Below are 16,424 nucleotides of genomic sequence, written 5' to 3'. Positions count from 1 at the left end.
AAAAAATAAATTTTAAACCTGATCAAGTATGAATTTACGATGTTTAGGTTAGAGCAGTTCTTGGTTTTCAACGCACAATGGGGACATTTAGCTGTCAGTGCAAAAAATGCGCTCACGCTCCATTGGCTTTGTCTGTAAGTTCGCACTGATCGGCAGTGGCCGCGATAGTGCGGATGAAATCACTGGACTGTGTTTACAAGGCCATTCAACATCAAGAATTTCAGTCAGCAGGGAAAACTGGGAAGAGTTGCTGTACTTATGTCTCGAGAGCACATCAAGGATAACTGGAAGCATTTCAGTTTTACTGTGGGGAGGGTGTAATTGCATGGATGACCTGGGTCACAACATTTATATAAGATATAAACACCAATAAAAATGGTTGGCCAAAATCGCAAATGGTATTTTTCGTGACAAAGCGAAGGGGGGTGTTTGAGGAAAAATTGTGAATTTCAATACAGATCTAGTCAGCTGCACAGGGAAGTAACTCCTCAAATCGGTCAACCTAGGGCCAAAATACTAGGCTACAGTAGTATGATGGGCCGACCATTCCGGCAATGCCCTATTGCCCTACCATTCCACTTGACACTATTACCCTATTGGCCAGCCCAAACCCGAGTAAAAGAGAAAAAGGGATCTGCCCAAAATAGGTTGACAGGAATCGGTCCAGAACTCCTACCGAAGTCATCATTTCTTGACCATGTTTCCTTTCCGCTTTCACAGTTTCGCCAGCTGTCTCTATGCACATAGCTTTCGGTTCACTTTTGTAAACTTTGGGCCAAGTGATTTTTCTCACCAGATCTTTAGCAGGACAATGGGCCTCATTACGAGTTTGGAGGTAGCCATGCCATCATTACCGGCATGGCTACCTCCAAACTCGTGTCCGTGACCGGGTCCCGAAAAAAGGTAATTACCGGGCAATTCCGACTTTTGCAGGCCCGGTAATTCCCATTTTCGGGACCCGGAACATCCCCATTCCCATTTCATCCCCCATAGGGCTCCATGGGAATGGGGAGGATGCTAACATTGGACCCGTTAATGACGGGTCCGTTGTTAGCATCCTGGCCTGCTCACAGGTGGCGGTATGCACGTCTGGCCAGACCAGACGTGCATACCGCCACCCGTGAGCAAATTTGTAATGTGGTGGCCCGGAACTGTTCATACCGCGGCCGCCAGGGTCGTAATGAGGCCCAATGTGTATACTGCTCACAAAGGCCAGCAACAAGTTTTCAAGGCAGCAAAGTAAAAACTTTGTTGGCCAGATTTCAGAATCACCCAAGCAAGAAGGGGCTGACGTTTTTTCTGGTTTCCCGCAACACACTGTTGTCAAACCTCTGCATGGGTGATAAAGTGAAATCGCAGCCCAGATAGTTTTAATTAAAAAGAGAAAATATGTCTGCTTAAATGATTATTTTCAGAGGTGTGATGAGCAAAGACTGAAGAGGATCCAGTGCAGTCCTGTCAATGTGCATTCCATGACTTTCGATGGTCCCCAGATCACTAAATCTCTGCAGGAGATTGGAATTTGTTTGTTAGGATAAGTGAGGCAATTTCAAGTAAACATTCCATTTTAGTTTGTCATTTAGTTATTATAAACATGTGCTATCACTGTGTGCAGCATGAACATGGTTGTGATGCTGGAAATACATTGGAAGGACAGGGCACCCCTGTCCTTGTCCTGTAGTCCTTTTTCATTTGTGTTCTCTATTGTTTTCTGCCCAGGAGTCCAAGTGGGACTCCTGGCAGTACAGCTCTTCCTATTTTTGTTTTGGTGTACAGACCCATGGCATAACCTTATGGCACCCATGGGTGGGGGTACAACCCTGTGCCCCTAGTGTATGTTTTTGGGCACCTGTGTGTGGCCCAGAGAGCAGGGTATGGTGGACTGGTGGCAGCTCCATGCTGAATTTGAGGTCTGCCCTCAGAGTGGCGGGGAGGGAGTTCCATAGCCGCTCTGCTTTGACAGGGAAGCTACCCCGGCCTGCTTTAGTTAATTTGAATCTGGGTATGATTAGGCAATTGGTGTTGGCAGATCTGGTGGGACGCAGAGAGGTTTTTTTGGTAATTCTCTGCGCGAGGTAGCGAGGGGCCGCATTGTTGAGCAATTTGTGGATAAGCAACACAGTTTTTAGCCGGATTTTATCATTGATGGTTAGCCATTTGGTATGTCGTCTTGCTGCAGAAATGTGTTCTCTGTTAGCAAGGCCCAGGGCCGTTCTCAGGGCACTAGGATCTTGTTTCCAATGTATTTGCTGGCACTCCGGTATAGAGCATTACAATAATCTAGCTTTGATAAAATTAGAGCTCGGGCCAGTGTAATACAGCTATGTTTGTATAAGAACGGTTTGCCAGCTCTAATTAATTTACAGATATATGCTGTGGCCGAGGCCATGGTATTGACCTGTTTGGCCAAGGTGAGGGTTGAATCGAGGTAGAAGCTTAGTGTTTTTACTTCATTGGCGACTTTTATATTGTTGCCATCTATGTTAATGGAAGAATAATTAGGGCCTAGTTTGGAGAGGTTGGCTGTGGTTCCTAAAATGGGGATCTCAGTTTTGTCATCATTCAGGCACAGTCCATGGGCGGCCATCTATGCCTGAATGATGAGGAATATTTTATTTACTAAGGCCGCAACCTTATCATAATCCCCAGAAAGTGGTATAAGGATCTGGGTGTCATCGGCATAGTTGGTATAAGTGACACCCAGAAGGTCCAGATTATCAAATAGGGGCTAAGTAAATATATTGTATAGAGTAGGTGAAACACAGGATCCCTGTGGCACACCACAAGTAATAGGAATGCAGTCTGCTGCCGCGGTCGGTGAAAAGACTCTCATAGTCCTATTACTCAAAAAGGATTGAATCCAGATAATTGCATCCTGGGCAAAGTGGGCAGCTGAATTGAGGTGGTTGCATAGAACTGAGTGGTCAACCAAATCAAAAGCGGCTGAGAGGTCGAGGAGTACCAGTGCAGCATTCCCCTTGTCCCGGAGTTCGTCGATCTGTGTTTTGAGATCAATCAGTGCAGTTTCTGTGCCGTGTTGGGGCCTAAATCCAGATTGGCGGGTTTCCAGGAGTTGGTTAGTCTCCAGGTATTCCTGGATCTGGAGATAGGCCACGCAGTATAGTATTTTAAGTAGAAAAGGCACTGTCGCAATAGGCCTGTAGTTGGTGGGGAGGGCTGGGTCAAGAGTTTGTTTTTTAGGGAAGGGAGGACCCAATACTCCTTTAAGTTGTTTGGGATAGTGCCTGAGGCAAAGGAGGCGACAATTAGTTTTGTTATGAAAGGTGAGAGGTCTCTAGCTCTCTAATAATTTGGCCCGGACATTTGTCGCCCTGGCAGTTAGATGGCTTAAGGGAGAGTATGAATTTCTCAACCTCAATAGTGGTGACTTTGGAGAAACTGAAGCATTTAGATGGCTTGGCGTAAGGTGTAGAGGGACTGGTAAGTAGCGCTAAGGTGGGCAGGTTAGCTTTTTTTAGCAATCTTAGATTGGAGCATAGACATTTTATTCATTAGTGCGTTTTGCATGTCTGTGCACCAGAGTTTGTCTTTCACACAGTTGTCTGCAAGAGGTATGGGGGCTTCCAGCTCTTTTAGAATTACAAAGTGCTCCTTAGTGCTTGACTTATCCTCAAGGATTCTATTGTTGTAAGTTTCCTGTTTGGTTTTAATTATTTCTTTTTTGTAGTGGGCCAATATGTTAGCCAGATTAGCTTTGTTTTCATCATTAGGTAGGTGTTTCCAGGTGGCTTCACATTTTCTTTTGTAAGCTCTCAGTGTTTTGAGGTGAGGAGTGAACCAAGAATTCAGGTGAGCTCTTGGTTTACTCTTCCTCATTTTTAGCGGGGCAATCTTGTCTAAAGCTTTGGTCATAGCGATGTTGTATTCATTGACCAGGATACCTGGGTGACTGGTATCCGGGAGTAAGTTGAGGGTGGGTAATTTGAGAGGAATGAGTTTGTCCGCTGAAATGTTCTTTTTGTTTCTGGTGAATTTGGGTGGAGCTATTGGGGTGATAGTAGATGTGATAGTTTTGACTGCTAGAGTGAAGGAGAGGAGGGCATGGTCAGTCCAAAATTGGGGTGTTTTGGAGGTAATGGTAGCAGTGCAGTTAAAGTCGACTACCCAGTCTAATATTCTACCTTTGTTATGTGTAGGCAATGTAGCTCTTTGGGTGAAACCAAGTTCAGTGAGCGTGTTAGTTATAACAGTGGCTTGTTGGTCATTAGGGTAGTTGTAACCTAGATTAAAATCTCCTAGTGCTAGTATCTGTGAATTGGTTTTCAAGTTGTATATGCTTCTCAAAGGTGCCGAGGGTACCTGGCGGCCTATAGATAAGATGGATGGCAAGTGTTGGAGAGTCAGAGAGGGAGAGTTTTGCGTAAGTAGCTTGCATGATTTAAAGCTGAGTGGAGGGGCTAATCTCATAGATAGTGTAGATTTGGCTATAATAGCTAGACCTCCACCTCTGGAGTCCCTATCTGCTCCAAATATGCTATAGTTATTAGGGACTGCAAGAATGAGGGCAGGTCCTGCGGCTGCATGCATCCATGATTCAGTGACAGCCAAGAAATCATAGTCTTCGGCACAGATTAGGTCAGCTATCTCTGTCACGTGAGCCACCGAGGATTGCACATTAATGAGCACACACTTTATGTTTGGGGCATTGTGGTTGGCCAGGCAGGTCAGACATTTGTTTTGGCTAGAGGTAGGCTGGTTAGAGTTTAATAGGTCACACACTAATTGTTTTTTGTGCTCGTCATTCTTGGAAGAAGGAGCATGTATGGCGGTTTGGGATTTATTTAGGTTCTTGTTATTCATTTTATCATATAAGTCTACGTTTAAGAGGCTGCTGATGGTGTTCCTACTGACTGGAATCTCATGGAGCCTGGTTAGTCTGGAGCAGAGTTTTAGATTCCTTAATTGCATGTTACAAGGGAGGTCAGTTTTAGTTAGATCATATGTAAGATTGTGATGGTTGGGAACTTCAGTTTTAGCTGGATGGGGTGGATCCCAGCAGAATTTTGAGGGGCAAGTGGGAGGTCTGGTAATTATGCTATGCATAGAGTTGGTCACCTGTGATGAAAGGGCCGGGTGGGCAGGATTCATTAATGTTAACCTGGTACTATCCATGGGAGGGGCAAGGGTGTAATTAAATCCTATAATCCTGGCTTGGGGACCTAGTTTGGGAAGGTCTTGACACCTCCTCCTGCACCCGGAGTTTAACCTTGTTCTGTTTGCCGTTGACTTCCACAACCTCCTTTCTATCTTGGTGTCCTTATGTTACCAGCTCTGCCTTCTGCCCTGCTTCCACTCTGTCCTACCGCCACTCCATAGGGAACAGCTTCTTCCTTTATCTCTCCAACTACCACAATCTACTTCTGTTCACTGTCCAGCCCTGTTGTTATCACCTCCTCTTGGGTCTCTCCTGATACCACCACCTCTTTCTGCTCTCCTCTGCTACCATGTCACCAGCTTCTTCATCTCGCTAGACTTTGCTTCTTCCGGTGCATCCCAGCCGTATCCAAAATTGAGCAGCCCACTTCTACAACACATACTCAGCTGTTGTAGTTTGCATTTATACTGTGCTCCCTACACCCCTGGGTAAGTTGTTCCTTTAGTGTCTGCACCTGTGTGGTAAAAGACTGAAGGCTGGGATCGGTTGGTTCCGTTGAGTGCACACAGGGCTAATTGGGGCACTAGGGTGGCCCGGGAGCCTGTATCTGGCCTGGTGGGCATCTAATTTTCAGATATGTTCCCCTAAACCTCTTTGAGGCTGTCCATAACAAGCCAAGTGTAGTGGTCTTTCTAGCATGAGGGTTACAGATGAAAGACACGTGTGTAACGTTTTTAAATTTTCATATCCATTGGCAGTAATGAGCAGGTGGGGCACACAACATGAAATTCTTTCTCCAGCATACACTTTCATCACTGAAAAAATGGCTTGAAATGCTGCTTCGCACATTTGGAAAGCCCCAGACTGGAAATAATGAAAACTGAGGCCTGTTGTTGTCTGCACAGACCGTCAGACATAAATCACTTGGTTGTGCTAGGTGAACCACCAACAGTAGCAGTGTGCTCTACCTCCATTGTTTAAAGGGAAAGCTTTTCTTTCCAGAATGGGGGAATTGGGCTGTGCTTTTGGAGTGCTCATAAGGGAGGGTGAGGACTTTTACGAGTCTACCAAGTAATACATATGTTTTGGTCAGGGTCCAATCCTCAAGGACTTGTCGCCATCATGGGCATTGATGTGGGGGAAACGACTGAACCCCTGCAACTGGCCTGTAATGTGGATATCTCACTGTCTTCTGCCCTGTGCCTAAAACAAGGGCCAAATGATCAGGTAATCTCCCCACACCTCCTCTGTGTCAACCACCCAATGGCTCAGTTTGGCACACAGTTACCTCAGTCAATGTTCTTGTATTTACCAGAACCAGGTATGAGACTTGGTCACACTATGCAACGTCTTTTGAGATACACGCTGGCATCCACTATTTCCATTTATATTTTTTTCAAATATTATACACCTTTGCATTCCTCTTAATCACACATCTCTAGAGGTGTGAAAGCAGTGTCCTTCTGTTTCATTGCTATCATCCTTTCTTTGACCATGAGTGGCAGTTATACAAATATTCTTGAGTACCTTCTAGTTTCGAGATTGCCAAATAGCTCCAACAGAGATAGTTTAAGTTTAGACTCAAGACTTCATTCCAAAGAAGTGGAAATGGTATCTTTTATGTCCTTCCAGTATGTCTAAATATGTACATCATTCCAGGCTACATTCCTGGTGTATTGTGATGCTTTGTGGTATCACCCCTTTCTATTTCATGAATCTGCTCTGAAGTAAAATTTCCAGAGTCCTAGTTGGTACGTGAATACATGGAAACCGAAGAATTTGACCTCTCTATTAAGTTACTCTAAACCATCCCATGGACTGCCACATCTAATTCTGAAACAAGATGTACAATATCAGAATGATTTGTAAGAGGCGGTTGCCTCTTATAACCAATCCCAGCCTTCAGTCTATTACCAAAAAACAGGTAAAGGCACTAAGGGAACGACCCACCCAGGGTTGAAGGGAGCACAGCATAAATGCAAATTACAACAGTTGCTGAGTGTGTGTTATAGAAGTGGCTGCTCAGTTTTGGATAAGGCTGGAGTGCAGAAAGCACTGGAAGAAGCAAAAACTAGAGAGATGAAGAAGCTGGTGACATGGTGGCAGAGGAGAGCAGAAAGAGGTGGTGGTATCAGGAGAGACCCAAGAGGAGGCGATAACAACAGGGCTGGACAATGAACAGAAGTAGATTGTGGCAGTTGGACAGATAAAGGAGGAAGCCGTTCCATATGGAGTGGAGGTAGGATAGAGTGGAAGCAGGACAGAAAGGACACCGAGATTGAAAGGAGGTTGTGGAAGTCAAGGGCAAACAGAACAAGGTTAAACCCAGGGTGCAGGAGGAGGTGTCAAGACCAGTGCCCAGGAGTGATTCAGAACTAGTCACCTCAGACAAGGAGGGTGATACAGAGGGAGTAGGAGAGAAGGTAAGCAGATCAGTGAATAAAAGAGAGTCAGGGTAGGACCAGGATATAGATCGTTAGAAAAGTAGGAGGGTTTTAGCCATCTACATTGGTCCTAGGCAGAACCAGATGGTGTGAGGAGGAATGGGATGGGGATAGGCAGGTTATGGTGGGCTCAGAGGGGGGAAGGGGAAGAAGTCTAGAGGAGATTCAGCCTGGCCCATGGACCACTTCCCTAGCTATACCTGCCAGCCATGCCACTGGGCCTCTCTACTTGCAGGACCTGGTCGCAAAATTTAACCTCTACATTTGTTTTCCTAAAATCATATTTCTAGTCTTGGATTGCCCAGAAGTTGCCTTAACATTGAGTTACTTGGGACGTCTTATTTCTGAGAGGCATGAATAGAGGCTTCATCCAACTGGCTTCTAAGTGGTTGGAGAGTGGTGTAAACTAGGTGCTGTTGATATTTGTCTTAACATCAAAAAGCTTGCCCTTCCATTTCTTCAGCCATATGTACTTCTTCACCACGTTAAACATCTTAGGGTGGCAGGTGTTATGGAATGTGAGTTGCCTGTTTATGCTTATGTTTAAATATTTGCACTGTGGGTGCCTCCTCTTACTCTCAGAATAAGGAGGGGTTAAAGAGAATTGTTCCACAGACACATTTAAATGCTGCAAGGTAACATAAATAAGGCTACTGTTCCTGACACGTATTGCGCATCACTGTCATTACAATCATAACAAAAACAAAATTCCACTTCAAATCTAAAATGCAGTTAATCCATGTATATGCATGTCAGGGATGAACTGGCAACACACCATTTCACATTAAAACATGTTTTAGAGACGGAAGGGAGCTAATCACATTCTACAATACCTTGCTCTCACAGCCACCCCATGCATCTCATGTCCTATTCAGGACACCACCTATTGCCTCATGTTCCATTTCCCCAAGATATAATATGTAACTCAACAAGGCAGATTTGTGGCAAAGTGAACTGTTGGCCCATTCCAGGGCCTGTTTAAGTCATCTCATTCTGCGTTCATTTACAATAGCTCCACGCCTTGCACCATCAGAGTTATATAGCCTTGAAAATAGTACAGGGACATATGGCAAGGTGTTCAGAAATGCATGCTCACATGGGCTGCTTGGAATGTGTGTGACTTGCCAGTTGCGAAACTCCCTGTAAAAAGCAATATATATATTGTTTGATTGACAAACGTCTTTATTATTTTCTTAATGAGGGAGGGGAGGCTCCACTCTCCCAAGCCACCCTTTGCTCCCACCCCTTTTCCCCTCCTCTCCCTTTCCCTTCTGTTTTTTTCTACTCACTTATATTTTCTTTTCCCCCTCACCTTTATTTGCCTTTCCATACTGCCTATATAGATAAATGTGCAACTTCTTCCACTTTGCCATTTCAGATTGGAAGGGAAGAACACCAACCCTCAACCTATGTTTTCTTTGTACAGTGAAATTATTTTCAAGCCAGAGATTAGTACAAGCAGAGTATAAAATGTACTATTCAACATATTGCCAGTACATTACTTTACATATTCACTTTGTCGGTAACTCTATGGGTAGTCTCACAGGTGCATCAAGCCTAGTTTGTAAACACTATGATCTTATGGTGCAATGCACAATATATGCTCTCCCCAACAACAAGGATTTTCACTTTCACAAAACTAGTGATATAAACAGTGGGACCAGGTTTAGCCCAAGTGTGTGTCCCCAGCAATATAGGTCTTGAGCACCGCTGCACGTAATGTAAGGCATGAGAAAGAGAACATTAATTAAGACGAGTGAGTTATTGGAAACGCATTCGACAGAGATAATTGCAATAAGAAAACCTTACCATGGTAACTAAATGAGAAGAAAGGATATTGTCTCAGCAAAGCCTGGCAGAAATCATTGGTGGTCATGAAGACAGTGTAGGTGAGGAGGAAGTCATCAAGTAGGGTATCTGCAGGGTAAAAGAACATTTCAGAAAGAACATTGACTTTAGGTGTGCATATTATTTTTTGTATTTGATTGGATGTTGCACGAATTTTCTGATCTTGTGGCCGATACATTTAGAAATACATTGCATTTGGTTAGTTCACACGTATCACAGATGCTTTGAACAGCTGCATTCATCATAGAAATGTGTCACACGAAAAAGATCATGCAAATCTGAAAGAGCCATGTGATTGTGTTGCATGTAGCTTATATATGATGTTGGTCATTTCTCAACGGGTATGACTTCATGATGATTGAGTTGACAAAGTGCCGGTTCAGGGTTACATTGTTCTGTCAACCACAAGTGGACTATGGCAATGGGCAAGTGGCAAAGGAACACTTCAAGTACACAGGTTGTCAAAAGCAGAATAGTTTCACATAAAAAGTGTATATAAAATTCACACCATTAAAGTGCAACTTGTAGACTAACCACAAACAGTTAATAGTCTATAATGCTTTCTAATTAAAAAGGTTACACTGGGCTTAGTATCTGCCCTGGGCAAAGAGTAAAATTGCACACTTCCCAAGACCAGTAACTGACATGGCTAGACAAAGGGTTTGTCAGAAATCCTTCATAGCCTTTATCTATTTATTGTTGTTTTATAAGATTCCAACCCCAGCAAAAGAGGGGCAGGGGTGTCAGAGTGAGGCAAAGGGGATCTGGATTTTCAGAAACAGATAAGTGGCAAAGAATTGGTAAGGGGAGAACTGCATCATACAACCAATGAGGCATAACACATTGAACTAAACAGTACATACATGGAAGTCCAAAGGAGGGGCCACTGATCACATACCAGGCAGTGGGAGTTTGTAATACAAGACCAGCAGTTGTAAGGCTGGTTAAGTATCCTTAGTTCCGCTAAAAGACCAAAGCACCTCCTAACCAGAGAGGGGTCTAAAGAGAAGTGTCTTTAGAAAGCTTCTAAACAGGAGATGGTTTTCCAGTGACCTCAGTTTATTTTTATGTTTATTATATTTCTATGGTGCCTCAGGCCCTCAGGAAAACGGGCACACACATAAGACAAATGACACAACCAAGTAAAACAAAAGCAACATCATACAAGTATCAAGAAAAGTTAAAAAAGAACGCTACAATAAAAACATGATAAAAAGTAACCCAGATAAAAACCTCTATTCAGAGTACAGACCAGGGTTGTTGCTAGGTCTAGAAAAGATCTGGGGCTACGCTAATGTCTGGACTGTTGGGGCTTGGGGCAAGCTAGCCTTTTGGTTGCAGCCCCTTAGTTTCTAACTGGGGCTACAACCAAAAGACACAGCACTATAGCCACGTCATTTCCCCTAGCAACGCCTCTAGTACAGACTAAAACAAAAGACATGTTAAAAGTATGAATCAGATACAACCATGAACAGGGTCCAGACAAATGAAGATCAAGTCAAACATATATTTTTAACTATTTCTTAGTAGCATGCAGGGATGTCTCAAGTCTCAGCATAACTGGCAATTTGTTACATAGAGAAGGGGCTAAAAAATCAACGGCACACCTGCCAGCTCTGGCCAGTTTTGTCAATGATATTTCAAGAAGATTACCATTGGATGATGTCAACAGATGGGGAGATTGTCTAATGTGAATTCTATTGTTCAAGTGGGTGGGGTGTTTGTCAAATAAGTATTTATGTGTGATGGTAAGCATGCAAAATGTAAGCCGTTCTTGCACCGGCAGCCAATGAAGAGCCATCCGAGCTGCTCTAACATGTGCCATTCTTTCAATATTGGAAATAATATGAACTACACTATTCTCAATGACTTTTACTTTGATAGGTGTTTCTGTGTGGACCCCACAAGGAGACTTCCACCATAATCAATCTTCGTGCCTATAATGGCTCGAGCTACAGTTAACCCGTTTTCAAGAGATAAAAAAGGCTCAATTCGAAATAACAATTTGAAATAGAAAGAAGAGGCAGAGATAATAGAATCGACATGATCCTTCATCGAAAGGTGAGGAATCACGTATGACCCCCAAAGTTTTCACTTTATGTAAGACTGGAATGATACAATCTGCGGTGGTAACATTTTGGTACACATCAGGCAATGTATTAAATTTTGGATGAGTTCCTACTAACAATATTTCAGTCTTGATACTATTTAGAGCAAGGGAATTGGGAGCCATCTAGATTTGTACAAGGCTAAAAATCTAATTTATTCTTAAAGTGTCTGTGCCAAAATCTCCTTCAGCTGAATTAAAATCTGCATATCATCCACATAATTGGAGTAAGACACACTATGCTTATCTAGGACATCAAAGAGGGTCTTCATAAATAAGTTAAAATGGTCAGAGAGAGAGAGACATGAACCTTGGGGTACTCCAAAGAGTAGTTCCAACTGGGTTGCACTATAAGAGTTTTGAAAAACTCTCGCTTGGTGACCCACAAGGAATGATAATATCCAATCTCCTACTCTTGAGCTAAAACATATCGTTGTCTGGACTCTGTCATATAAAATGTTAAAGTCCAATAAATCAAAAGCTGCCAATACATATAAAAGGATAAGTAGTGCTATCTTACCCTGATCCAAAATCTGCGACATTGCTGATTTTATGGGCCTGATTCACAGAAGTGTTTTACAATGGTGCAATCCCATTAGAAAATGCCCTGTGAATCAGGCCCCAAGTCTAGAAGGGCAGTCTTGGTGCCCTGGTATGCCCTGGACCCTGATTGTCTTTCTCCCAAAATATTATGATCTTTAATATGCCGTTGAAGCTGAATATAAGCTACTCGGTCCAGAATCTTAAGCAAGAAAATAACACTAGTGATAGGTCTATAATTGGTTGGGATATTAGGGCCCAGGGATGGAAAAGACTTGTCCACAAATTCTGCAATTAATGTTGAGAGGGTATCATTGCAATTCTTAATGATTATCGAAGATCATGGGTCCCCTGCGCAATTAGTTGGTTTAAGTGTATAAATCACATTTTTTACTTCTAAAGCTGTTACTGCTTTAAAAACAAACCATGGGTTATTTTGAGGGGGTAAATGGCTAGTTGCAGTTGGTGGCTGTAATATTTTTTTCTGTGCAATATCATCCTTTAGTTTAACAATTTTATCAATCAATGCATGCTGTATACTATAGAACCAATTAAGGTCCTTGAGAGCAGTGTCAGTATTTTTGCACAGGAATCAAGAATAACTCCTTAGAATTTGACAAGGCTAGAGAGATGCGTCTATTCAAATAGTTATTTTTTGCCCTAAACACAGCATTTTAATTCAATGTACTCCTCAAGTTATAAAGATCTTTATCGCTAGGAAAGTGAGCTTTCTTCCATCATTGATATACTTTATATTTTTGAGTACGTAGGTAACGTAAATCTTACGTGTAATGGGAAGGTTTTTCCTAAAACAGGATCCAGTGGTATTCGGCACCCTTTCCCCAAATATCTTTTTCCAAGAGAAAGGCACAGAGAGGGAAAGGGGGTTTGAAGACATTCAAGTTTGTGAGGGCATAATTTGATCATTTTATGTCAACTGGGATCTGGAACAACTGATCCACACCCCCAAATTGGCTTTGTGAGAGTGCACAGGGTTTTAAAGATGATCCACTTTTCCACAGGGAGCCAACAAAGGGATTGTAAGCCTGGTGCAATATGGTATCTCTCATGCAACCCCAGAAATCAGCCTATCATCTTTGTTTTGGATCACTGTCAATTGATGTCAGTTGCCTTCTGGGGAGGCCTAGAGGCAAGCTGTCAATTTGAGCCTTTGAAACCTCCACTTTACGTGACATGATTAGGAATGGTGGGGTGGGTTTCAATAGATGGAGACAAAGATGGGATTTTCTTCTGGTGTTGCTCATGTATGGTGCAAAAGAGGTTACTACGTTCATTCATTGCCAGGATTTTTCCAGCCAAAAAAACTCATCGTAAAACATGGGGGGGGTAAAGGGATATAAAGGGTAGGAGGTGTGGGGAATAGGTTACTATAAAACTGGGAAGGGAGATTGGGGGGGAAACCCCCAAATAATAAAATAAAAAAAGATTAAGCCAAAAATCGGCAGCAAAAGACTAAGCGAAAAGAACTCTGGTGATGGAATGACATAGCACCAAAGAGAGTATGCCCTTGAAGATAATGTCCAAAGCTTTTGGTAAAAGACAATAGGAAATAGGCCACACCCATGTCAGAAGGCCAAGCGAATGATTTGGAAGGAAGAATAAGGGATTTGGTGTAGATGATCTGAGTTTTAAAAGAGATCAGGCTTTGGAAGCTGCCAATCATTCATTCATTGATTCTGAGTAGGAACAAAGATATTGCAGTTGTACTGAGCATAGGATTAACAAACTGAAGAAATGTAGGTATCATCGACATTGGTCTGATAGGTAACTGAGTATGTGGCAATGAGGACTATAAGTTGCTTGAGTCAGGCATTAAAAAGCCATGGGGAGAGGACAGAAACTTGTGGTATTCGACATATGTGTTGATGGACTGGAGAGGAATGGGCCAAAGCCCAGCTGCAACTGTCTGTTCGGGAGAAATGCTGCAATCCAACTCAGCACATGGCCATTGATGCCCTGTGTGCCCTTCAGGCGGTTAAGGAAAGGGGTCCGGCTCACAGTATTGAATGCTGAAGATGGGTCCAAAAGGATAAGGATGGATGGGAACTATTATTTAGTGCAAGCAGCAGTTAAGCTTTTTTTTTTTAGCAGAGTTCTAATGTTCGCTTTGTTCAGGTCATGAGAGATGCAACAAATAGTGATATAACTATTGACCATTTGACCAGGCTGAAAGCTAGGGAAAAAAGATTTTTTTTGATCGTGGTGTCTTGACATTTGAACAATTGTTCTGAATACACCCTTATTTGTCCATAGTTTTTAAAATGTCCACAGGAGATTCCTGGGTTTAGGAGACAGTTGTGTGGGAGGTGAATGTAAGGAGCAGTGAAATGACTGCTAATGTTTGAATGGATTAGTCTCACTTTCTCCAGTGTGGGATGTTTTTACCCATGCATCCGAGCCCTACCACAAAAACTCTGCAGTACTGGCATGGAAAACATCATGATGGCCAGAATCTCCCAGAAAATGCACAGGGAAATGCATGAAGAATAGGCTGCCACCCATTTTTGCCTATGTTGTGAGCACAGAAGGGCACAGAGCCTAAAACCATTGTAAAAGGGGCAATGCTGATTGCCAAAAGCAACCCATAACTGGTGGGAATTCGTTTTCTTCAGGTCAAACATGGCTAATTTATGGGCACAAAAGTATTTTACTGCAGAACTACACCAATGCCATTTGTTGAACCTGGACAGTATACTTCCATGTAATATCTCTTGTTTGAAATGCTTGAATTCAAGACTGATCCAAAAAAAATTGCATGCAGTACCCGCTTTTGACTGAGGGCGGCGCTAGCGGTCTAAACTCTGACAGGGAAACTGCATGTCAGGAGTTGCAGGAGAGGCCTTTACATCAACGGCTGGGAGTTAATTAAAATCTTAACCACATGCTGTTCCCAGAAGACAATCTGATTTAATTAACAGGCCAAAGGCTGGGAAACCTCTCACCTCCACAGATTCACACCAGGAGTTAGAATCTCACATGACCTCTTGATTGATAGAAGGCAGACTGGCTGGGAGCCTCCTGGAGACCACACAATAGGCTCTTGCACTTGAATAGGATATGTTGATTTTGACTGTATCCTGTCAACAAAGGCCTGCCTGCCAGCAGAGGCATGGTCACTGACCCACCCAAGTCTTGGAGGCGGACTCCAACACTCTGAGAACTGAATTGAAAGCAAAATATATATTTTACAGAAACACTGATAACTCTTTGTAATCAAATGACAGGAATGTATAACTTTGAGAGCCTTAATTTAAAAAATGTACCTTCGATTCAAGCCCAAACTCCAATTTGTGTGATGTTCTGGGGCAAAACCCCGCCATTTATTGATACTACCGACTCTGTGTTTAAGCTAGAGACATGGGAATTTACTGGAGTATGTATGGACAGGCCGTGTATATGTGTATAATTTTTAATGAAGAACCAAGGTTGCATAACCCACTAAAATCGAAAATAAGTTGCCATTTTCGAATGCAAGCCCTCAGGAAGAGCAGAGTTTGAACAGAGTATACCTCATGTGATAGGTAATATGTACATGCAGTGACAAACCACTTTGTATTTGAGAAATGCGTATTTTGATCAAATATAGATTTGTGTGCAATTTGACAGGGGAGTGTCCTTTCTGCAAGCCATTAAATGACATCATTCTGACACACAATCCTGCTCTCCAGTGAGAACGCAAGGAATTCTCCAACCTATCAGAACTCTGAAGGGGTTGGGCCTAGAAAGCTAGCCTCTTCACCCACTTTCAAAACACATAAAAAGAGACTGCTGGGACAGGTAGAGACATTCAATTCCATTTGCTGCGGAGCATGCTGACCGACGACTTCACATCCAGAGATCCTGCACTTAGACTTCCAAGCTAAACAGAGACTACAGAACTTTGAACCAAGAAGGCCCACTGCAAGCAAAAGTATTTGTCAGCAGGCCCAAAAATCATTTGCAGATTATTCACAGCTGGGCCCAGGTGTTGATTCTGGCCTGAAACCCTGTGCCAGAAAGATCCAGAAGCAGTGCTGTACCCAGAGAAAGCAGAGCAGTATCCAGAACTCATGAACTGGACATAAAGATATATCAATAAGGGTTTCCATTCAGTATCCCAGACTAGGCATTGACTTAGCTGTAGTGTAGGTTGGCGGGGCGGTATTTCCCCATTTCACCATGGCCCTTCCCCATTCCCATTTCGCCCCATAGGGCTCAATGGGACTGGGGAAGGCGCTAAGTACGGTACCACAAATTGGGGTACCGTAATTAGCACCGAGGTCCCTTTGCGGCACCCTACTTTAATGGCTGGTAAAACCAGCCGTTAAGGTCGGGTCCCGCAAAGGGACCTCGTAATCAGGCGTTAAGG

At 43.1% G+C, this 16,424-nt stretch overlaps 1 protein-coding gene across 3 annotated transcripts in view; it reads right to left on the bottom strand.

The window, feature by feature from the left end:
- Positions 1-16,424, bottom strand: part of RAPGEF5 (Rap guanine nucleotide exchange factor 5) — a 1,543,629-nt gene that overhangs the window by 182,141 nt on the left and 1,345,064 nt on the right. For all 3 annotated transcript variants that reach the window (XM_069648248.1, XM_069648249.1, XM_069648250.1), the window contains one exon: positions 9,399-9,477. In XM_069648248.1, the coding sequence (XP_069504349.1) occupies positions 9,399-9,477 (79 nt within the window). The remainder of the gene's footprint in view (positions 1-9,398; positions 9,478-16,424) is intronic.

This window comes from Ambystoma mexicanum, chromosome 2q, assembly GCF_040938575.1.
Source record: "Ambystoma mexicanum isolate Mex_15411 chromosome 2q, UKY_AmexF1_1, whole genome shotgun sequence".
In the NCBI taxonomy this organism is placed as follows: domain Eukaryota; kingdom Metazoa; phylum Chordata; class Amphibia; order Caudata; family Ambystomatidae; genus Ambystoma; species Ambystoma mexicanum.
Note: the sequence above shows the minus strand (reverse complement) of the source record. Positions and strands in the feature narration are given on the sequence as shown.